Genomic DNA, 25,731 nt, shown 5'->3' with positions numbered 1-25,731 from the left:
ATTAGGCTACAATTTGACCCATTCGCAACAGCACTCTAAGCATTAGCATTACCCCACTTTGTATTTCGTGTTCGGTAATCATCTATTTAAATCAATTGTCCCTAACGCCTACATACAGATGTTTGCTCATTGTGATGCAGCGGAATCAAAGTACAATAACATCGACTTTTAATGATAAAAACATTCAGAATATCTAGAAAAGAGAATGAGTTCCACGAATCGTATAAGCAAAGCACAAGTGTCTTTGCGTTGAAGAAGTTTAAAGGACGATGACATGACCAAAACACTACCTTTCAAGGCCATTAAAGTTCCTGGTATCCCTTTGTGCATTGTTATCTCTTAAATTACATGAAAGACAAAGCATAGATGAAAACCCACATCACCTTCAAACTTGCATTTCATACCTCGGTACTCTACGTACTTTGGCTTTCAACTGTCAATAAGTTACAGGGATCAGCGCTAGAGTGCGCGATATGATATGTGCTGTTGTAAACGTTGATGTCATTTACTGGCAAAATACAAGTGAAATGTTAGAATGGACGATATTAATGTGAGAGTGCGAGTGTTTTCATGATGAATTTGTTTAAGTGCCACAGTTTTATGAAAAATTGAGTGATCCGAGTTATCCTGGTTTGGAACTGAAGGATGCCCCTTCTTCAAAGTCTGTGAGTAGAATGCAAATGCAGCTCATATTTATTTCGAAGAATGTCTTTCTTCGTTTTATTCACTCTCGAAATATGTAGCCAGTGAAACAAATTTTTTTCACTTTCATTGAAGGAATGAGAGTTAAGCTAATTAGGTATGTTTTATCATACATTTGGGCGCGAATGCAAACCACATTAGTGTTGGGAAGATGATTTGTGTACGGTTTGGAGGCTTATTTTCCTGCCGGTCTCATTATATTTACGGGAGAAAAATATTTATTCGTTAAATGAATACGTTTGGACGCACGCTTGGAGACAGCAGATCCATAAGATAGGTGTGGTATCAGTATCCACAGAATAGCTTGTAAACAGCACAATATCTTTGTGCTTCCCGGACGGCATTTCTTGTGAAATCGAATTCATCATTTTATAACTTAAAACAATATTCAGGGTTACATAGATGCAAATAAATTGTGAAAAGTAATAGTTTCGGTTGTGTCTTGTTCCTCCCGAGGTTCGCAGTGATTGAGAGACCCGGATAATGTTCGGTTGTTTTTAAAAGTTCTTCCAATTAGATTCTTGGAAATATTTTTACTTTATCAAGAGAAATTTCGGAGATTAAATGAAGAAAGGATAGTATTGCCGGCAAGTTTTTCCTTGGCGCATTCCATAGCAGGTTCTTGTAATGATATACACCAGCCGCTTAGAGGCAATTCTTCGGTTAGCTGTTTTTCCCCAACAATCGCGGTGGGTTATCGTTAGGACAATGGAAATCCATATTAGTAACACGTTTAAATGGCAGTGAATTTTTGAGGACATTTCAGCATTATTAAATGAATATTGTTGCCAAACTACGAACAAGGCCTAGTAATGAATGGCCTCATAGCACAATTATGATGTTCGCATTTATGCAAAAAGGCATTTTTCCACTTTAGTAGGGACATTTAATGGGTGTCTTTTTCACCAAGCTTAGGCATATTTCTGTGACTAGCCTTGATGGTAGCAATGCCGACGCCAAAAATCTAATTATGCCCAATGGGAAATGTAGTTCATACGTTTCGTGAATTGATGCACCTTGTTGACACGCATATGGTCCATTGGCGGAACGACACACGATGGAAATAAGACAATCATATTGTGCTTATAATAGCTTTATGTGATATAGGCAGGGAATCGTATGACGAAAGTATCACAAAAGAGTATCCCAGTAGAACAGCGGTCTCCTACCAATCTTGTCTGTGAAGGAATTTCAAACTAGTAGCAAAAAATCACACCTGTTATCGTTAAGCAAGTATTTTTACCTTTTCATATTGCAATATATGCAAATAGCAAAATGGAACCATTAATAGATACAGATAAAATATTATAGATGTTTACAGGTTAAAAAAATTCATGCTAGTGTTGTTTGGGATTTAAAATTGTGAATTTGGTGGCCCTCGAGGTTCTAATTATTTGCGACCGCTGCAATAAAAAGTTTTAATGGGCTATAATGTTTGCCAATTTTTTAGCGCATTTATTTTTGGAAGAAAATATTTCATATCCACGGCTACGGAAAATATTCGTGAAATGTAACTAAAAGAATTACTATATATTTAAGTATTGCACATATTGACAAATATAAACTTCCTCTATTTCTAACCGTCCTACTTTTGAGCAAATACGCTTGTTTAGTCCACAGTAAGAGATAAAGAGATAAAAAGTAAGATCCAGGATGTGTATAATGAATACATTGTAATGAATACTAACCTTTACCTGCTTTGCCGGCCGGGCATTTTATGTTAATTTGCATTCACATTTGAAGATAATTTTATAGACTTTCTCATGCATTAATTCAAAACAAATACTTGGGTCGACAACAATGTCATTTAGTAATTGAAAATTGACGGATTAAATAAAATTACCCATTTGTAAAGCTATGGATTTGGCAATGAATATGTAGATTGCATCACCATTAAGCGAAGTATGTATTTCTTTATACAGAAACCACTCGGATGTAAGGTTATGATGTGAAACATTGAAATAAAAGTCTGAAGGAAGAACATAAGAAAATATATTTAGGAAGTGGTCAATGTTTAGACTATTGCGAAACGGGGCCTTTCGAAAGCAGAAATTTCCGATATTGAGCGAAACCTACCATGCCATTTCTTTTCCGATATGTTTCATTCACTTGAAGCGAGACGGGTGTATTAGGTCAGATTTATCACCCAAGGCGACATGTGAAATATTAATAAATTTCCAAGTAAAGTCTCTGCCACCATCATACCTTTTTCGCGATTTTCTTGATCGTAGTGTGGGAGTCCATTTTCTGCATATTGTTGATATACACGTAGAGTCGGGAACTGGGTGGGAAGTTTTGATGTATTCAGAAATCGTCAACCAGGAGCGTAGAACCGTGAATTTTTCTGCGCTGAATTTGTGTCCCGTGGCGCTTGATGTAGTCATTATCTCCGCCGTTCGTCTTATTTTCTTGATCTCAAATTAGATACCCACGTGAGGCAAAACAAAACGGTTACTTGGTTGGGTGCGCGTTTTGCGGTTGAATCATATCTGATTCCGGGAACAACAGTAATCGGTTGTGCGCTTACCACATCGTTCTGCAACGGCGAGTTGCAAATACGGGGTAGGCGGGTGGATCATCTAGAGACAAGATCCGACCTGTCCTCCCGCGCCAAAGCAACTGGTCTTAGCTCCGACCCAGGCGTGTGATGGAAACGGAAATGAGTGTTGCATTCTTGGCTCATAAGGGGTTAGAGGCTCGTGCGAGACGTCAGCCGGCAGTCGGGGCGAGCACTCTACACGTTCCGGGCATGGAACCTGGCACCAGCCGTGAAAATTATTTCCTTAAGGACTCGTCATGGAACGTGTTGATGGAATGGGCCGACACCGAAGTCATCATTTCGTAAGAAAAAAGTAGTGTGATATATATTGTTAATTTGGTTGTTGGCGGAAAGTTTTCATTAGTGCTTGCCCTCGGCTAGGATTGTGTGTTCTGGGAAGTTTCCAACATTTCTTGCTTCGTGTGATTGTGACCGAACAAGTCTTCGTGAAATATTTCGACGGTTTTGATTTTGAAATTCGATTTATTTACGAGTGAAGTTTGTGGCTGAGTCTCATCTTGCTATCGAGTTTGACGTGTATGTAGAACACAGGCGAATGAGTTGGCAGTCATCCCATCCATAACCCATCAGACGACTTTGTTACTCAACGTAATGTTTTTCGCATTTATTGTTTAAACGAGAAGAAGTTTCGGTCAAGTGTTGGACAATTTTGCCAATACCTTTCAAAGGTAAATCCGGTCTTTACTCACTCGATTTGTAATAGACTAGGGTTGCAACTTACATAAATTGAAAGGTCGTCTCTTCAGCAGTGATGTTGAAAATGTATTATTACCCCCATCGTACTACGGTAGGAGAGATCAAATGTAGAACAGATAGATTTAAGATGTCATTTTTTCCAAAGACGATAAGGGATCAGAATAACATTGTCCGACCGCGGTTGGGTCATTCGGGTAAAAATTAGTCTGATGTGCCTGCACCCCCTGCCACACACCCTAGCGGTGGCATGCAGGGTACTTAAGAAAGAAGAAAATACAACGTAAGATTATGGTTTGCAGACCAGAGAATTTGAATAGACAGAATATATTTCCGTTTTTATGCAGTTGCAGGAGTTATATAAGGTTGTCGCTCTTCTGTAATCACACCCTGTCACACACCCTAGCGGTGGTTAGCAGGATACTGTGTTATGAATGAGTAGTACTCGTCATTGACAGAGATGGCAATTCAATCACTGGTTCTGTGAATATCATCCCTTTAGTTACGTATTATATATGCTTTATTTTGATCTCTAAAAGAGATGAAAGAAAACGGGTACGTATATTCTTTAGGTAATTCAAATAGTCAGTCCTATGTTGAACAGGAATAACTAATGAAAATGAAATCCGAACTAATGTTTTGCACGTCTGTAGAATTCTATTTTTGTATTTTCAAATAATTAAGAAGTAAACTTTGCGATAATCTCTTCAAGTATGTTTTGAATTATTACTGCTAATACGAAATTTAAACTTGAATTGAAATATGAGGAATGGAATGTGATTTACTTTCGTTTAAGATTTGAAATGGTGGCAGTGGTGAGAAGCTTGTTGAGGGGGCGTGGCCCCGAAGACCAGATTGCCTTCTATGGGGTCCATAGGAGTCAAAGTGTGTTCGTCCTCCAACCAGCTGTTAGGTTAACTGCTGTTAGTCCTCGTGTTGAGCAACAAGCTTTTTATGATGGACCAAGAATGCGCACATATTTCCTCCGCGATAGTATTTGTTACAATAATAACATAATAATATTGCTATATTTTGAGGTAAAAAAATGGTTCCCTGGGGAAATATCCAGGAATGTTGAGTTTTCTTTTGAGTCACATTTTAATTTATCATCCCAGTGGAACATTTTTGCGATTTTTCTGGGTTTTTTAAAAATCTATCGTACATTTATCCATCTGTTACAGTGTGATTTTCGTTGTTATTGTGTGTGGATTACATCAAATGTAAAAAAATCTTTTTTGGTTATTGTTTCGTGTCCATCTTTCGTCGGATAACAGCCATTAAATAGGTAAATGGCATTTAAGTTTTTTATAGTTTCTCACTGTAAATTATTTTATTCGTCCGGGGTCCTAAATTGCAGTCAACTGTTTAGTAAATATGGCTTCGAATGCGTTTTTTTATTTTCATGACAGTAATTGTTTATGGCTATAATTCGCGCTGAAGTGTTTCAAGTGCCAAAATCCGCCCTTGAGATAATGCGTGTGTTGATGAATACTACACGTACCATTAATCTGTAAAAAACCCTTCTTTTATTAATTGCTCTGAGACATTTTTAAGAGGGCATTCTTCTCTTATTCGACTCAAACATCCGAGAACTTCGTTTCTTAAGGTAGTTCGTATGAGTGAAAAGATGCATAATGAAACCGCGTGACTTCCCCAATTTTTTAATTCAAGCCCAAATAATATTTATTGAACTTAATCATCTTTTTCATTATACCGAAATATTTGACAGTATTGTTTATTGTCTCTTTTCTTCGCATAGTTAATTCAACGAATTGCCGTTAACCTTTTGGTTCTGATATTCTCAGTGAGTTCCTTGGTCGGCCCGGGTTCTTTTCCCAGACCAAATAACGTTTGATACCAACTATTTGAGAGTTCTGTCTAGATACGTTCACTATGTTTTAACTTATATGTTCCAGACTTTTAAAGACAGCGCCAGATCGTCATTTCTCTTGACGACCGCAGCTGCATGCAATCTTTCCCGCATTCCATTTACCATACATTCGGACGTGCTACGATTCACCGAAAAAATCGGTCACCGTGGTATGTCACCATCACCACTTGCATTCATCAATCTAGATTGATTCGCTGCAGTCGTCCGCTCTTTTCAACTCCCGTTACGTCCTTTGTTCCTCTCATTCTCGGCTCGATATCTCCTTCTCCCCCACCGCTGCTTCGAGTGCATTCTTGCTTTCCATTTCGCCGTCATGAGGGTATTCTAATTATGTCTAATGGACGTTAGTTTCCTCGCAGTATTTTCAACATGGCTATTCCTCGCAAATTATTCGCACTCCAACATACATTGGTCGCTTGGATCATGAATATAAAATTCGGGAAATAAGATGCCAGAACTAGCAGACTCGAGGACTCCTTCTTCCCACGGACAATACGGGATAGCAACTATTGGGTTACAGCAAAATTCCACTTGCTTGCCTCAGCGCCTTGGGAAAATTACTTCTACTCAATTGCATGCACTTTCCCTGACCTCGGGTATTTTGTTGTCAAAACCCTTCCCGCTTGACCGCATTAGAATGCCATTAAATAATGTACTGCACTTAACAGTATTGCATGCTCTGCTTTGCCTGTATTTAAAATTCCCCTTCCAAACCTCGTCTATCTCTGTGGTGGCACCCTCCCGCTACCTGCAGCGTTGGGCCACATTTCCTACCTGTGTCCTTGGAGGAGGCTACCGTTGTATGGTCCAGGGGGTAGAGAGAGCGTTGGACTACTGATCGGAGGGTCTTGGTTCGATTCCCGGGCCAGCCTCTCTGGGCACCAGCAGCTCCACCCCATGTGATTTTTCGCGTACCAAATCTTCCTGGGAAACTCTAACCGGGAAGGGAACTGGCCCCCCTTCCCTGATGTGTGGATTTCACACGCCGTTGGGCTTAGGACTGGGTGAACTCTACCAACACTTACTAAACCGACCTTCGGGTTGATTACTGTGCTTATGGTTATATGTAGATTTGGCAAAATCTAAGGTGATAAAAAACAAATAATGATAAATCTACATTTTTTGGGATACGTAATATTATGAGGATTTAAAACGTGTCTATTTATTGGCAAATAGGTTGATGTCTCCATTTAATTTGGAACTGCTGACATATCAGCGACTTTGACTTCAGACAGTATAAGATTTAAATTAATATTTGTTTCCTTCTTTCTTCCAACCTATCGCAGATTAATTGCCACTCCATGATATTTTTTTTAGTGTTTAATTTAATTGGCCGAAATTATGTTCTAAATAAATGGGAAACAAAAAACAGCAACCCATGCGCACTGCAATTCAAGGAGTGTAGCGAGGTAAAATCTAAAAAAAATAAATAACTGATTTCTCAAGATGGTGCCACAGATGGGAGGATTTCAGATTAATTTCAAAGTCAAATTATCATGGTATGGTCCGTGCTCCTTCAAAAACCAGGGCTAGACGGCTATGGAAAAACAATTGCGTCATTAAATAATTAAATATTTTACTTATTAAAAATCTAACAGTTTGGTGATTACTCAATTAGCAATTTTGCTACCAACACTTATTAGACACACATATTAGTGGTACCAATCGATTGGCATTGTGTAAACAACGGGCAATTTGGACGCAATAAGCACAAATAAGCAGGTGAATAAGTAAAAATGATAATGGATTGAATGCTGAGGAGAAGCTCTTAACTCCGTGAAGTGAGGTCATTATTTTTTGAAACATTAAAAATCAATATCTGAGAATATATGTAAGTAATTATATTTCAATGTGGTTTTCAGCGCATTATATAGACCATCGATCATTTCATCCGCTCAGATAACTACATCCTGGAAACCTTTCTCTTGCATCAACATGTCATAGCCGTATTTTTTTAATATAAAAAAAAGCATGCGTCAGAGTTGGGGTTTAATAAAATTTTAAGCACGTCACGCAAATGTAGCCTTGGAAGGGGAAATGTATCCATTTTTATACAAAATTTTGTTTTAACTCTAAGCTCTTTTTTTCTTTGGAGGACGACACGATTGAGTGGAAATTCAAGCCGTGAAATTATTAATGTACACACGGGAGGAACTTCGCATCACCAATTATGGCCATAAATGTGGCCGCTAGAAAATTGCTGATTCGGTTGGGTATAAATAATTGATACTCTTCGGCGTTGATTGATGTTTATTCTCCATCTCCAAAAATAGAATCCCCACTAATAGGTATTAGTCTAATATAAAAGTATTGATCCAATTGAAAGAAATTCTGTGCGCGACCACAGATGAGTTTATATCTCCCTATGTATGTAAAGCCGCCCTTTGTATCTAATTGCTTATGATTTCAATCCATGCCATGAAATATTTGCATCTCTCATGACTCGCATGCAACAACCAGGTTTGAAACCCTTGCAATGCCACATTTTGTTTTTACATTTAATAAATATGTATTTTTTGGTAAAAAAATCGGACTGTTGTACGTTTAATCTTTTCGGAATCGTGAATGGGCATTGATTGTACCCAGTAGGATCTTGAATACTATTTTGTACAATATGTTACGTTACAATATGCGACGTTACATCGGCGTCCGTTGATCGATTCCCGAAAAAAATGAACGGGATGTGCGAATCCATCCACTCCCCATAGGCCGGAGGACTTAACGACCACACGTGCTCGTGTTTCGGGGGTGATCTTTGGTGCGCTCAGGGTGCGACGAGCAGGAGACGGGGGTCAGGGTCACCTTGGCATAAATCGAGGCGACCGACTAGATTGCGCACCCACACACGTGTTGTGTCGTGGCGTTGAGGGACGAGCACAGACCTGTCATCGGCACACACCTAATGGGTCGGCGTGCCGTTCCTTCCTGCCGGACTTTCGATCGTAAATACGAGGAATGGGCGTGTCCGATGTCCCCTCCTTCCTTGTCCATTAACTTTGGTGGACGTCGCCCAGTGCCTCTCTCAAAGTGCTCCCTCGTCGTCGCTCTCCTAGGAACCCCTCGCTCCCTTGTTCAAGAGGGAAACCTCTTTCTCCACCTCTCGGGCACTCAGCCGTCGCCGCATGACCTCTGCCGGCGGAGAAGGGATGGGGCTGCCCCTGAGTTGGAGTGCCAGGTTGACTCCATTTCCCTCTCGATCAGGGTTGGCAAATAAGGCTATATTTTTACGAAGTAAGGTTTACTCTGGGCACGACGCTATGTCGGCCAATCAGTGGATTGGTAAATCGTGTATGTTTTTCACTTTTTTAAATCGCGAGGCCGGGCTTTTTTTTAAAAATTCATTTAGGTCACTTCATCACCAGACAGGTCTTCGCGCGCAACGCGGACCAGGGTGGTGGTGGTGGTAAAACAGGGAATTTAGGAAAGTAAGTGTACGGAAATTTAAAAAAAATCTTGAAATGTTATTTTGCAGTAGTCAGTTCGAATAAAAAAAGATACTTTTTTATAAGAATGGTATATTTAGTTTTAGGGTGCGACCGCGTCAGTGTTTACGTTATGTCTACTTCTCTAGAAATCTTTCAGTTGATAATAACCTTATCACTAGCGTGAAATGTGTTTGTACTGTGATAAAAATGACCACCCTCTCTAACTTCCTCATTTAAGATCGACGAAAAGGGTAATGCCTATACAAAAAACAACATTATTGTTAGTCGCCCCACATAGTGCGCATATAAGAAGCGTGACTTAATATACAGAAAATGAGCCTTACCTATCATCTGCAGAAAAGCTTGCCAATTGAGCTCAGGGGTGTCCTGCTAGCGTGATCAGTCAATCACCAGTTCCAGGTGTTTGCGGAACTTCCCCTCTTCCTGCATGTCCACTCTTCAAAAACCACATCTCGCCGCTTCCGGGGTGAGCTTCGTCGACATGCCCTCCGTCTTTCTCTCACTGCGACTGCCACCAAAGCAAGAACCATTTGCCAAGATTACATGCCACCTGCAGTGCTACGTTTTGGTGCCGATTCCACATTGTAATACGGTCACCCAGGGCCCTATGGGCCTGATTTTAATGTATCACTTGATTTTCAAGAGAATGTTTTCTTATCTTGGAAGCATTTCATTAATTTTGCGAAGTTTAACACAGTCCTTTGCCTAGTCGATAGCGAATTCGAGATTCTCTAGGCGTCGCAGCTTTTGAGAAGAGGATCTGTTTTCACAATTGAAGAAGTGGCATTAGGAATGTTTTCACCATTGCCCTTTTTTAAGAACCTATCGGGAATCATGATTAATGTTTCAAGAATAGAAATGGAATTCGCGAGGTTCTGGGGGGGTGTTTGAAAGTTGGCACGGATAAAAGCGCATCGAACAGGATGGAACGTGTTTCTGTTTGATCTTCTTCGAGCTTACTTTTATCCGTCTCCGTCAGTGAACGTTGCGCGAAATCGTGAAATTGCTCCTCTCTAAGAGGCCATCGTCAAATTGCGTAATGTTATTTCATCTACATCTACGTAATACCCCGCAAGCCGCCGCAAGGGCGTGTGGCGGGGGGTGTTAGGTCACCAACCGTAAAAAGGAACAATACCACATGCAAAACAACTACATGGAAAATTACACCCACAGCAGCGCACACACTCACGCAAAAATTCCTTCATCCAATACTCATGCAAACACATATGCCGTGAATCAACAAACAACTGCACCCCAGGATGCAGCACGAAAGCCAGGGCACAACAAGCAAGAATGTGAAACACCAATACCTCATGAACATGCACCACAAAAACACTCTACCTCCCGAGGAGATAGAGAGATATTTCGGATTTTCTTTACTCCTATATCTCTCTTTTGTAAATATGCATTAGTTAAAAGACCCTAATCTTACCTAATCATCGCCCCTATAATTAATATTAGACAAGACACCTTAATTTAAAAAAAAGGAGGCGCTGCATCTACGTACTTCACTGCGATTACGGATAAGTTCAATTACGTGTTTTTTTCTTAAAAATCGATTCCGAAAGACTTGTTTAATTTTTGAATTTAGTGCTCTTACGGTGCATACAGTGAGGTGAAAAAAACATTGTTTGACTCTTTTAATTTATTGAGAAATGTTTAAATTATTCTGAAGTTAGTTGTATTAGGGATTGGAGGAAATGGTCTTCTATGGTTCAGAAACTTGGTCTTTGAGGCAGGAGGATAAGCGTAGATTGAAGGCCTTTGAGATGTGGGTATGGGGGAGAATGGAAATCATAAAATGGTTAGAAAAGAAAACAAACAAAGACGTTCTAGGCGTAGTAGGAGAAGAAAGGGGGTTGTCGGAATGGGGTGACTCTGAGGAAACGATGTGCTGGAAACGGTAATAGAGGGGTGAATGTTGGTAAAGCCAGTTACAGAGAGGAAAAGAATAGGGATTTTGGATGGAGTTTAGGGGGGTAGAAAATACTATATGCACTGCTGGAGAATGAGGTATTGTAATATTTTAAGGATACTTTTTGTTAGTTAGGTCTAAGGCGTAGAGCGGTTATATAGTGCCCGAGTCCGTTGAAGATACCCTAATTCAGATGATTAAGGTACTCAAGCCAGGCTGCCTGATACGTGTTAGGTCGGCTTAGGAGAACTTACAGGGTTAATTGAAATGCTCTTAGTATAACTGGAGTAATTCACTGGAGAATACTAGGAAATTTTAGCAAGCGGCGTATTAAGGATTATCACAGCAGACAAAGGTTGGAAGGAATTAAATGTATGAGTGAAGGAACCAAGTTATATAGGTAGAAATGATTATCTTTTTTAAAATAATGATCACCAAAAAGATCAATGCTGCCAAGTTTTCAGTTTTAAAAATGGAAATCAAAGATTGGAACCATTGGCCTGGAGAACTTAAGTAAACATATCCTAAAACTATGAAATAATTTGAGTAAATGTTTATTAGCATACTTCAGACAAAATTAATTTTCCAAAATGTCACACATGTATGAAATTTTAACTACTGAACGTGTCCGTGTTGTTTAATTTATTGTATTGTGATGATTCTTTCTTCCATTGCCATCCGATTTTATCCAACTTGCAATGAAAAAATAAATCTGAGGTGAATTTCATCAGGGCCAATGCACACATCGTCTTATTTGGTGATCAGGAATAATTAAAATTGTATACTATCTATCAAAAATGACCGAAAAATGCAATGCTAAACCTTACGTAAATTAACTCCCGAACCCTTGTGTCCCCTGTGCCTTTTCCCGCAAGGGGACGCAATGATTTGACGCTCCCTCTTATCCACCCTCTAAATGCATTACATAATTAAAGGATTGCCCCTAAGCGTGATGATTGTTTCATGACTGAATATCCGCTCGCTTCGTCACGCTTCCATTTTGAGACTCGTAAATATTTAGACTTGCGTTTCATGGCGCTTCGTGATTTTTGCTCACGCGGGCTGAAACGCCCTTGAATAAGAAATGCCCTTATTCCGTCTGGCTTGATGGGAGGGGAAGACAGAGAGCGATATCGCCGAGTGGTAACGATTACGAGAAATGAATACGGGTGGCGTGGGTGATCGTTGATCGGGACCTGGTTATTGCCGCCCTGGGCACAGCTGCAGTCGGTCACCTGCCACACTCTTTCGAGGTGTTTCTTGATTCTCCCGATACCAGCACGGACTTGAGGATTGGTCTCGGTTACCAATCAGTTAACGGTTTCGTCCATACAGGTATATGACGACGATAATTGTACGATAATCGGCTATTAAAAATCCGCAAAATACGGAAAATACATGTGGAGCGGGAATATGATTTTTCCGTCTTATACTGGTTGAAGCAGTCGTTAAGTTGTCAACCATGCCAAATTTAAAAACATGAAAGGATACAACTAAATTTATTTTGATGAAATAATTTAACTTAAATCCAGTTAAGTCAAGAAAATGTTAAACCAATCTTAGGGTTATATTGATAGAAATGAGCTCTTACGGCTAGAAATATTTAATGAATGTGAAACTCCAATAGCCGTAAACAGTTTAAAAAACTGTTTACGACTATTTAGAAACTGTTTACGGCTATTGGAGTTTCACATTCATTAAATCTTAGGGTTGATAACTTTGGTTGTGGTGATAAGACAATTTTCCTCTTCATAGCAATGGATCTAGAAATCCACAAACTGAGCAAGAAAAATGAAAACAGTACGAATGATGAGGAGTTCTGCTTTAGGAAAGCATCCTCTTTCAGAGCTGAAGCTTGCTCATTAATGACTTTTTGTAAGCGGTCGCGGAACACAAATAAGGAGTAGTAAATGAAAAAAGAAAAGCGGTTTACGTTTGCAGTTGATATTTAAACGTTTAATAACGCCAAGTCTGGAACAAGCTATTTGAAATTAATGTATGACATTTGAGTACTGCATTATCAGTTACAACCGACAATACTTTATATGCAGATGCAAAAAAAAAGACTACGCTGAATGCATTCCGTCCGCAATCACGAGCTTTATCTTTCAGAGGTTTTAAGTAAGAATACAACGTAAATTGTATATTACAATTCCTATATATCCCGGTTTTGTAGGTTTCGTCCCATGCAATTTCCGTCTTCGACAGGATTCACTATTTTGAATGATGACATTACTCCCGATGCAGCGTAAAAAGATAGGTTCGTTAAATATCTCAGGGAAAAAAAGGGAAGAAACATGAATGATATAGACGTAGGGACTTAAAACGTCATTAAGGGACTAGTTTAAAAGATATACGGACGCGTAGCAAGAGAAATTGCAGTCTTTCAACGCGACTCTCGGAAAACTGGTGATCAACAGACGAAATATATGAAATACTGCGGTCGTACGCACCTCATGGGCTTGAACGACGTGTATTGGTTCGACAATATCTCTCAGTCTCAAAAGAAAGGAGGCACTCGTTGCCACTGTGGGCATTTTTAGGAATCTATCAAATATTTCAGGCGACTAAGTCAAAAGACACTGCCTTACAATAAGCCAAACGCCAACCACGGGAAATATCTCTAAATGCCTTCGCGAGGGAAAGGTCTAGCGTCCGATCAACGGGAAATGGGTCGGGGAAAGCAGGGTGCGTGAAATTTCGGATCATGTCTATTTCTAGCTATTGTCTGTGATCTGTGATCGTCATGAAATCAAATAATTCGGGATATTGCGATCGCAAAACTGCTCCGGAATCGTAAAGGAAGAATACGATGACATTTTGTTGGACTAGCAATATAAAAAGCTTTCTTCGAAAAGATGCTACAGATACGACAGTGGCCAAATAATATTGACAAATTTGCCATTGTCATTGGCGTCATCAATAAAAGTTTAAGAAATTTGTTGAAAAACAGAAAAGAGAAGCTTGAGAAATCAATTAAATGTTTGTCCTTAGCTAATACTTAGGCGAAGCATTTATGTGTTGTCAAAATGTTTTCTGAAATTTTTTCCAATGCTCACGAGTGTGGGGAGTAGGTCCTCACAATAATAATGGTGTCACAAAAAGTTGAGTTTGTTAAAATTTGAAGGAAGGACGGTAGTAATCCGAAATGCTAATCCTAAAGTTTGATTTTCTATCTTTCGACGATCATTTTTGTCATAAACGTACTTGGTACTTAGTATTCTCATGATAATTCTTTAAGTCTTCGAACGAGATACCAACAAAACTACCTGAGTTTCTTTCATCAGTCTATTTGAAATACGTTTGGTTATCTCATCATAACGAAAATCCGATTTGTATGACTACTCCAGCTAGCAAAGCTAAAAGTGTTGTTGTACAGAATGAACAATTAATGTCAAAGATCTGCCTTGATATTTCTTTCAGGTCACTGCAGTTATGAGTATATACGTAAATACTTTCTCCGTCTGTTTCTATTGATCAAAATAAGATTAACTCTGGGTGATAAAATCATCGGTAATTTTTAAGGAAGGCTTTAGGGTTGGGTCTATTGTTAATGGTCCCTCTCAGACAGATTTTCTTTTTACGGAGGTGCTATTTTTAAGAGAGCGGAGAGTGATAAGGGGATGCCTTTCTTTCCGCCCCCGGTGTGGCGTCAATGCATCCACCCCTTGTTGTATTTCGCCCGCAGTATTCAAGAGGGCGAGGCAAGAGTAGGGAGGCGGAGGGTCGCTCTCGGCCGTCGTCCCATTCACTCTCAGCTTCCAACCCTTTTGTCCCCCAGGGGGTGTGCCCCCCACTCCCCCGCATCCTGCATCAAAGGGGTCGCATCCACCCGTCCCACCTCCTCCCACTCTTACCTGTCCCCGCAGCGGCTGGCCCTGGGTGGGAACTCCTTCCGAGATTCCGACGCCGGCGATTCTCCAGCCACTGCCTCACCTCTCCCTCCTTTGCGATACGCGCGAAACCCATCCGATTAAGGGGACCTTCATATATTATGTAAAGCTGTTTTCGCCTTTTTTACTCATCTCTCTCTCTCTTCGCCCCCCCCCCCCACTATTGTAAGGCTCCTTAAGATACGAACTCGCCCTCCATCGTACATAATTACGTGGTTATTGGTGATATTATTAATATCACTCGTGCACCTTTTTCTAAATAAAAGACAAAAGCGCATTGAAGTTTCAAAAAAGGGTTTTTAACTGTCATTCGTTATAAATACAAATGCGTGTTTGTAATTAAAAAGTACACAACCTTGAAATCGAAAAGCTCTGTTTTTTAATTTTAGTTTAATCAGAATATATACTGTGTAGTGAAACAAACATTTAAAAAATCTGAACAGCTGAGGTCATTTGCACCATAGGAGATGGATGGGAATAGATGAAAGGCGGAGAGAAACACGGCGTCGGTATTAGCCTACTCTTAACGAAAGGCGGCAAGGGGTCCGCAGCTTAACGTACTATCCGACGGACGGCGCACTCACCCGAATTGCCGTCCACAAAGTACCTCAAGTAGGGATCGGGATACGTATTTTTTTAAGCACATGTCACCGACATGATAACATGGATATTAGAATTGAAACAACATACGCTCTTCATTGAATGACTGGCAATGGGCTACCAAGTTATCGCTTTTTAAATAAATACGAATCTAATTTGAATTATAACAACGCAAAAAATACGTGGGTCGTTCAATCAATCCTTAGGAAAAAATATAAAAACATTATTTTGGGTAGTTTTTTACAGAATGTTTCAGCGTAATATCCTTTGAGATCGATGCACTTTTCCCAATGTTTCTCCAAATTTTTTAAGCCGTTCAAGAAGTGGGATTTCGGAAGGTTCTCAAAATAAGGTATCTGTGTTGGCGATGGCTCGTTCGACGTGAATTTTTTGCCGCCGGGCCATTTTTTCAATTTTGGAAATAAAAACGTTAATGGGGGCCAAATGTAGTGAATTGGGTGGATGTTGTAATAATTCGAACTTTAATCACATAATCTTTACCCTGGAAGCTGCGCAGGTGTGCACCGGTAAATGGTCTCGGTGGAAGAGAATTTTTTTCTTTGCTGAATCAGGACGTTTTTCATGATTTCTTCGCTCAACCGGTGCAATGGCGACGCATAATAATCTCCATTTATTGTTTGTCCTTTTTGCGACTAATCAATTTAGATAATTCGGCGTGCATCCCAAGAAACCGTGGCCATCACCCTGTCAGTCGATTTCAACGTCTTCTCCTTCTTCGGAGCAGGATCGCCTTGAGAAACTAACTGATTCGAATGTTCCTTTGTCTCTGGAGTGTATTAATGTATCAATATTTCGTCCACAGTTATGTATCGACTCAGAAACTCGTCAGGAATACGACAAAAAAGCACCAAACTAACCTCCGAATCGACTACACGATTCCCGCATTTGTTCTTCACTGAGATGTCTTTAAAAAATCAATTTCTCGTGCAAAATTGAAGACACTGTCTCTTGTGATATGCCTGTAGACTCAATTTTTTCGCGAACTTCGATTCGTCGATCACTCGAAACCATATCGTAGATTTTGTCAATCATTTTGGAGGAAGTCGCTTCCACTCTAAGTTCGGAACGAGGTTCATCATTTGTGTACGTAGGACCACATTTAAACTAATTTTCCCAAATGTAAGTAGCCGCAATCCAGGAGCGGGTTTGCCATGATTTCATCCAACTTGGTTTTGATCTCTTTCGGATTTAGGCTTTTTAAATAGAAGTGTTTGATCACCGCAAAGAAAAAACTAATTTTTCTAAGTGAGCAATAGTTCGTTACTTCAATCGAATACGAAAAGGAAATCACGTGATGGATGTTGCAGAAATGTTGAATAGTCTGGTGAGAGATGATACTTAATGGAAGAAAACCTTTTACGACACTGGGAGCGCTATCTCTTGGATTTCCTGAAGAATAATTGAACGATCCAGGTATATTTTAGACGTTTAACACTTTAAATAATTTAAACTTTCTCATAAATACTTTATGCTTATATTAGCTGTACGCCCAAATAGCAATCTATGCTGAATTTACCACCACCCCTTCTTTAATAATGCACTGGGTGCACACTTTTAACATATTATTTTGCTTCATATTAGCTACGAGAGCAATGAGATAACATTAATAATGATATAGAAAAGGCCTTACTAATTGCATACCAAAAGTTTCTCATATACTACTGATATAGTTTTGTGAGCATAGTACAGGGTGCGGCAACATAACTTCCTTGTTTGAAGATGTTTTGCCTTATAAAAAAGGAAGTTACGTATATATTTCCAAGCGCAGGTTTCTCTTTGAGGAACGGGAGTTAAAATAACGGTGAGCATTGTGGAGATTGTCGTGTAGATAACCCTCAGCATCTTCTGTCGCAATCCTTTGAGCGCTTGGTATGGAGTAAATGGAAGCGAGAGTTAAGAGAGTAGCTGCGTTTGCGAATGGGCTTCAGTGTGCCTCGCGTATTTTAGGAGGCAGAGAAATTCTCCCAGTGGCGTCGCAGGTCGCAGGTTTAGCTTGCTTGTCTGTCGGCGCTGTACCTAAATCACACCACAGTGCGCCGTGATCGAGGGACAGTGCGGGCTTACTGGAAATACTTATTTACCCTATTTTCGAGTACAAATCCCTCTCATTCGGTGTCTTCCCCACCCTACTTGTTTGCGGGTTCCGATATTTCAATGTGGGCGAAAGAAATTCGATTCACTCGAAAATTTGTGTCGGTTTTTGTGAACTCTTCGAGTCTATAATTTCCTCTGCGAAGTCAAATCGATTCTTTGCGGTCGATGGAAGATCGAAATCTCTACGCTCATCCGACAGTCGGATTCATTTGGCACTCGATCTGATGCGTGTCCTAAGAAATTGAAGATTCGTTTCCCTTCCGCTTTTAGTGTTCTACACCACTCCCAACTCGAGGAAATGTGTTCACCACTGGGGAAACTGGCAAGGTGTATCAATGGAATATGAAGCAATTGGAAGTCTTTTGCGAAACGATAATGCAAAAAATTATGCGATATGCCTAAGAACTGAATCCGATTCCATTATATTCTTCAATTTATCGGGATTAGGGGGCATCTTCCCTCCTTACTCGTGAGAGGACATAGAAGAATATTGGTGAATGTTATTCCGCTTATGGAAAGCAAACTTAAGAAGTCGCTGGGTATATCGAAGGGGTCATTGACGGTTCTTAGATTTACATTACAGCTCTTCCGTTTCTTTTTACGGATATAAAATTATATTTTGATTTCCAGATGGAAAGCGTTGGGAAGTGTAGCTTTTGGTAGCATTTCTTCTGATTCACATTCTTCAATGGACACCAAGGTGTTTAAAAATTGAAATCTCATGTGATTTCTGTGTAATTAATTCCCAATAATTTTACTGATCTCAAATTTTCGGATTCAGAAAATCGAAGTTGAATGTTGAATTTTGCGATGTTTTCGTCCAGCCAAATGTTAGGCAATTTTGTGAAAATGTATCGTCTTCGAAGCTAATAAATTAAACTAATATTATAATTGAAAATGAAAGAATTTTCCAATGTTAAAATGATTCTCTGTATTTTTACGACTGTCGTGTACCTATAATTTATTTGTTAGGTCAGTTCTTCGTCATGCCATCGAATTTGCGAACTTATTGGCGTAAGTTTGCGCTCACGTGCATCAGTTAATATTAATTCATGAAGGTGCTTTGTTTGATGGACTGAGAATAAATCAGCAGATAACACAAAATCGTGTCGAAATTAGTTATTGGCAACGTTATTTGGCGCTCTAGTAAGGGAGCGTTACTTGGGAGGTCTGCGTCCAGGTCAATGCTAAAGGTTTCTGTCTCCTGTGCTTACGTTTTTGAGATTTAAGTATGGCTTGGTTTATTTTTGCTTATCTATCTGTTTCTAACTCAGAAACAGTCACGTTTTGGCTGTCACAACCACCCTACGCGGCGAAGAAAAGAGCATGAAGGGCAGAGACGAGGAAGTCCTACGCGTTTCGAAACATGTGACGTATGTTGTGAACGTCCAAAACCAGTCATTAGTTGGAAGAATTCCTGCAAGTGTCATTTATGATGTGGTATTTTAAAATGTTTACTGTATTTTCTTTTATAATTTTGACAACTCTGGACAGCATTCGGGTTTATCTCTAGCACTACATCTACATAATACCCCGCAAGCCGCCGCAAGGGCGTGTGGCGGGGGGGTGTTAGGTCACCAACCGTAAAAAGGAATAGCACTAATGTTTACAGTCTTAAGGAATCAGCATTTTCGGATTGTAACTTCACTATCTTTGTCAGCATATATTATACGTATTTGCTAATTTAAATTGTAATATTGCAAGGAGGAAGTTAATGAAAGAAACGTTGAGACAGAGCCGGAAAGAAACGGAGTCTTGGGAGAAGATTAACGAAAACTATGATAATGATCCGATTTTAGTGCGGCGCTGAAACTTGGTAATCGTGACAAGATTATAGACGTGAATTGAAGTCTTTAGAGATGTGTGAATGGAGCTAGATGGAAAATAAACCAACGAAATGCTTGGCATGGTGGGGGAGGAGAGAGGCTGGCTGGGAGAAATCCAAAGAAGGCAGGAAAGTTGGATTTGAATTTCATGTAATGATGCATTTGGCACACTTCTGGTATGAAGGAAGGTGCATGGTGTCGTGTGAATATTGAGTAGGTCCGTTAATATATGTGGAGAGTTTGAAGATGTATCCAATTATTTATTTTATTTATATAACGACCTTTATCAAGGTGAAATTGAGACCTAATTGTCCTTTACTCCTTCTAACCCTTATACGTACATAAATAACGACTACAAACACCCAAGCTCCAGGTGGAAGAAAAGCCACCTAGGCAGGAATGGAACCCTAGACCTCTTGAGCTGGAAGCCGAGGGCGTTACCGCGCCGCTACTAGGGCCGGGACGGAGAAAATGAGAGGGACTAGTTAGTGTAGCTATTCAGAATATGTGGAATAGTTTAGGTTAAAGAAGATTCCCTTACTTGTTAAGAACCGAAGGAGTTAATATTTTTTAAATCATACGAAAGCGAGTGAATTCACAACACTGAAATTTAGTCATCATGATTATGATCGGATGGGGAAGGACGTTTTATCAAAGTCAGAGGGTGGATGGCATTACATTTGCGACAGTATACAGTTCTAAAATTGAGTTTTTTCTAAACCTAATCGAGATGAGGTGTATTTTGTAAAATCCTCAGGTCCTCCCCATTTTCGAATGCAGTGGACCAAGCAGTTCGAGAGTTCGCCGCTAAACGGCGCAACTGCTCGTTTTAGTTGCGCTCGCTTCCGCTCGCGGCGACGCCTAGCCTGGTTGTAGGAGGTTAGGGGAGGGGGGGTTTCCTTCTGTGGCCTCAGCTGTTGGGAGGTGAAGTAGCGTGATGGTTGCAGTTGCATTTTCGCGCGTGTGAGCTTACGTCGAAAGAGAGAGAGAGAGAGATAGTGTGTGTGTCGTCGTCATATGCCAACGACTTCGTGTGAGTTCAGTGCGTCCCCTTTGGCTGGGTGTCAGCTGTGCCTGGCTGGGTTGGCGTTAGCCGAGAGGGTCGTCGGCCCTCTTTAGTTTTTCTCGTGCCGCTTTGTGAACCCTCCGAGGGTTTGCCTGCCGAAAGTGGAGGGGCAAGGATGTCCCCGTAGGCATCGCCCCCGAGCCAACCTGCCTCCTTCCACCCGCCAGCACACGAAAATGGTTTTCCGGTGAGTATTCCCTTCCACCGAAAATCGCTCCCACCACACCCCGTCAAAGAGCGTCCATGGATTCCTGTGCATCCCTTAAATGGAGGGCTGGTTTTTTAGTCTTTGTTCTGTGAACGGCCAAGTATGCGGGTCAAAATATCCTCTGCCGAGTAGCAACGTTGGGCAGCTTCGATGATCAGCTGTGCCATTTCGGCTGAGACTTGTGTGTTCTGCTTCACAGACGCGGGATATTCTCGTCGCTAGCCTCTGCCGCGTTGGAGGTTTCGATTCTCCTAGCGACCTGTGGGGCACACTCTGAACTAGGGGGTGGTTTATTTTCGTGCCCACGGTGGGGTCTCCGGGATCATCGCGTCCCTCAACTCGTTGGTAAACAATCGCCCGTGGACCAATCCACGTTCCTCTCGTGTCATACGCGCTGGTTTCGAAGCAGCCGTTCATGGAGGGACCGGAGAGATGGCAGGGACTCCGTGTTAAAGTCTGTTTTCTGTGAATGTTGGTGACATCGCACTGCTACCGAAATCTTGATAAGGGCGATCGAGAAGGTTAATCGAAGACAGGATATGTTTATAAAGTATTTAAACAGCTGTCGTAGGTAATGTCATTGTCTATCCAGCTATAAGTAAAGCGGGCACAATTAGTTCACAGGATGAGAGACTGGACCAGGGAATGATATATTGTCCATCAAGGCATAAGTGGCATATTGAAAGATACTCTCGTTTAAACCAATTCAGTATAGGGCAGTTGATATTGATTTAGGTTTCAGGATAGCGACATATTACTACTCAAGCTACGTATTGCCAATTTCGAAATGAATTGTGCTTGCTTTGACGCGGTTTCAAGAATTTTACGTCGAGTATACAATGAAAGCCGTACACGTTCTTAAAGGATATTTTGTAAGTGCGGTGAAAGTTAGAATTCGAAGAATGTCGTGGTTGGGCATAACTATTCCACTCCTCATCTTTAATTCATAATTGAATGCGTTGGTTTTATACTATTGATTAAACGTAAGCACAATGACTGCAATGAAATGCTTTGAAGTTTAACGTGAATACGACAAGTTTTCACCTTGTGAGAAATTTCAATAAATAATTATGAAAAATTATACTCTGATTTCGAAGAATCTCAATATTACGAACGGACCAAAATCGATCAAATCAAGTGGAAATCGGTGATATTGCGAGTATTATTAGGAGCTTTTCTTATTGCTGGATCTTGATAAGTTTTACGTGAAGTTCAAAGGCATGGAAAAATAGTATTAAGAAAAAATTCGGAATAAAAATAAACATTTTTATGTGTTTCCTGTGTGGGTCCGAGAAATATTCGAATTTCTTCGTTTCAACTGAAGTTCATCGACGTTTCTGACTGCCTCATCTTTTCTGTTTGTCCTCCAAAATCCGTTAGGACAAATGCGATTTCGTATTTTTAAATAAATAGCTCCGATCGGAAGCATTGTGTGACGCATTTCCTTAGGAGCAGGAATTAGAGTTGGACGACACGTAATTGCGGTCTTTTCACCAAACATCCTGCCATTCCCGACTACGGGCCGCATTCGTCTTTTGGAGTGCGGGTGGCGAGGTAAGGAAGCCAACGGTTTTGCGGTGAAATTCTCTTTGTCGCTGCCCTCGCCTTCCTCCTGCTCTTCGGCTAGTGTTGAGAGGGAGAGGGATGGAGAGGGGCAGCAGCTGGCCGGCTCGTCGCTCTCGATCGGCGTCCGATTTTGCCGGGGAAAGGGAGGGAGGGGTGGAGGCGAGAGTGTAAACCTTTTACGACGTCCGTCCCCACATCGTGTTTTTTCCGTCTGCCAGAGTGCAGGGACCTGCTCGCCCCTCGCTCGCAATCGGCCCTCATCCGTCGATTCTTCGAGCTCTCTTGCTCAGTTTCCATCTCCTTTTTTTTGCCCACGACGACTCCCGTCCTCCCACTCTCCTCCTTCCTTCCCTCCCTCTCCCCCTTCTCGCACGGTCGATTCTCCCTTTTTTTCTGACGCTGTGAAGTCGATGGCAACTCTTGCCCGCAATAAGTGGCGAAAATGGACCGTTTTTCCGCTCTCCGCGAGGCGATTACCGTGATAGGCTTTCGCACTTGATACGCCCACTCTTGTGGTTCAAGACCATCGGAAAGTTAAAGAGGAAAGGCGAGCATAAAAAAATTGAAAAGCAATCTGCCTGCTGAAGTTGTAGAAATCATTGCATTAAATATACTATGATGTTAGAGTGGTTTGTTTATCTTACGTCTGTGATTTGGTAGTTTGTGATAAGGGTATACGTAACCAGCAGTGTATATTTGTGGACTTCTCCCTCTATATTTGTGGACCTCAAAGGTTGATTGGTCGATCAGGCGAGAAATTTTAGGCATTATTTGTTCACTGTGCAAAATAACATAATATTTCTGTGCGGCGGGGTAACGTCCTCGCACAATTCCTGGGTTCGATTTATTGATGACTAGGTGTAAGGTACTTGTGTTTGCCGTTGTTTATTTCATATTTATAATCCCATGCTGTTTTCTCGGCTGTTTTGGACTATTGCTAGTTAAAAAAACAAATGTTTTCAACTCACTCTGTCGGAAGGCCAGCAGTTTAAGAGGTAGGATTTGTTGTCTCAGGCGTAACTTTGTGGAATTTGCATAACATATTGAAATGTAATGAAATAATTGACTTTGTAATTGAGGTAGTAAAAGAGGTAGGATATTGAATATTGGGGAGGAAATAATTCACGCGTTTGAGCATTGATAGTAGTTTTAAGGGGAGGCGACCGACAGCTAAGGTCATTTGCGCCATAGGGGATGGACAGGAAAGGATGAAGGGTGGAGAGAAACCCGGCGTCGGCATTAGCCTGCTCTTTACGAAAGGCGCCAATTTAACGTCCTGTCCGACGGACGGCGTACTCACTCAAAGTGCCCTCCACAAAGCACCTCAAGTAGGGATCGAGATACCTCTGAAAAATATTCAACACCGCCGGGATTTGAACCCGCGCCCTCAGGGTGATTCTGGGAATTCTCATGTCATGCAAAAGAGGAGCGGTATAGAGATGAAGACAGGCCAAGTATTCGATAGGCCGTGGGGAATACTAAAAAAGGCGAAAGTGGAAGGAAAAATGATAGTGGATATTTAGCTCCGTGTAGGAGGATGTTGGGAAAGGTGGTAGAGGGAAAGCAATCAGGACGGAATGAAATGGGTGAAGGGTGAGGAATCCGAATTTAAAAAGTCGGTATTGTAGGATAAATGATTTTGTCATCATTTATAATTTTTAATGCGATTGTGTACATGAGTGAAAATACTCAGAGGAGTTGTATGAACTTAGAGACGCTATGGAAAGCAAAAAACTACATAGCAGAACGATCATGCTCAGGCATATTCATCATCTTCAAGAAGAAAACTCAATTTGCCTCAAAAGACGCTACAATTAGGTTGGGTTTTCGGATTTCTCCGAGAAACAACAGAATCCAGAACGCCGCGAAAACTTTGGAAAATACACTCTAAAGTTCGCTATTGCCCGTAGAATGAGGAAGATTGTTAGACAATGGATTCCTTGTGCAATGATTACGTATTATTCTTTACGTATTACGAGCAGGTGGACCTCAAAATCCATTCTTCCTTAGCTGAAAATTTAATCCTCTCCTCCCGGTCGCGAGATTCTACGTGTACCGTGCGGATTGACCGTCCCTATTAATTCGGTGAAGTTCGCCGACTTCCCTCAAGGTCGCGGCTTCGGGCTTTTCTTTCTCTGTTCAGTTATCTAATTCCCTTTCCATGCATGCCGAGGGGTCGAAAAACTGTCAGATTTCTTCAACACTCAAGTGACTCAATTTTTTTTGCAACGTGGAAGGGTAATGATGTAGGTGTCATCGTGTTTACGATCATGCTTGATTAAAAAAATTTTTTTTACGAATCGGTGAGAGGTTAATATTAAAAACCCTGTTCAGTTTTGCGACCGCTGCAGAGTGTGACATACATGTTTGGGGAATTTAGATGCGATACTATTCAGAAGAGAGGGGACGTTGATAAGGATTATTGGGGTGTGTCGGGACTTCACCAGTCACCCCTCATAGCACGAGGCATTCTGGAGCGATTGGAGTTCCCTCAGTTTGCGGGAAAAAATAAACTTAATTTTTAAACAAAAGGAAGAGGGCAGGGAACAATTTTTTAAAAATAGTGAAGTCCGTGAGTGGAATCAATTGTCAGAACAACAATTCAAAGCCGTCCCTAAAAATGTTCTAACATTCAAATCCTCGACATTTCGGGTTCTGAGGGAAACACCTTCGTCGGCAGCGTCCAATGAAGTACTCTTCAGCAGACTTCATTCTACAAGTGAAGGACCTCCTCCAGCTCTAAACCTCCCCAAGTTTCCTATTAAATAATTTAATATTTCTTTTCTCATCATGACTTCCCCAACCGAGTGTCAATGGCTGTTATGGCGAAAACATTATAGTGTGTATGTCTGTATCAGGGGCCCTTGTAATTTTTGGACCGCCGATCCCTTCTAGAATGTCTCATATTTTCATCAACCCCCTTTACTGTACCATAACGTAATTATAATAGGAAGCACTGGAAAAGACGCCTTTGTGATTTGGGGTAAAATATTTTCCATGAAAGGTTTTAAAAACATTGGTGTTAGATGAAATTGGAAATGTCTTGTGTGTTGTATTTTTAAATAAAACAAATGTTGGCGATCTAACCCGAATTGAAAAAAAAGTAATGAAAAATATATCCATTCAAGTCAAGTAATCACGTTAACTGATGCATGACATTTCGAAATATAAGAAATATGCCGTAATATTTATTTATTTATTATAAATGTGATTCTCCCTCTAAATGTCTTACCCTGTGGGGTTGGTTAGT

General features: G+C 40.7%; 1 protein-coding gene across 4 annotated transcripts in view; it reads left to right on the top strand.

The window, feature by feature from the left end:
• Positions 1-508: 508 nt before the first annotated feature.
• Pli (E3 ubiquitin-protein ligase pellino) overlaps positions 509-25,731 on the top strand; it is a 339,132-nt gene continuing 313,909 nt past the window's right edge. For 2 of the 4 annotated variants that reach the window (XM_071591522.1, XM_071591520.1), the window contains exon 1: positions 509-665. In XM_071591522.1, the coding sequence (XP_071447623.1) occupies positions 646-665 (20 nt within the window). In that variant the 5' untranslated portion in view covers positions 509-645. Of the gene's footprint in view, positions 666-20,573; positions 20,895-25,731 lie in introns of those variants that run through there. The other 2 variants (XM_071591521.1, XM_071591524.1) reach the window with 2 other exon arrangements.

The sequence above is a fragment of the Hetaerina americana genome, unplaced genomic scaffold, assembly GCF_022747635.1.
Source record: "Hetaerina americana unplaced genomic scaffold, ioHetAmer1.1.p SCAF_48, whole genome shotgun sequence".
In the NCBI taxonomy this organism is placed as follows: domain Eukaryota; kingdom Metazoa; phylum Arthropoda; class Insecta; order Odonata; family Calopterygidae; genus Hetaerina; species Hetaerina americana.
This window is presented reverse-complemented; position numbering and strand designations above follow the sequence as displayed.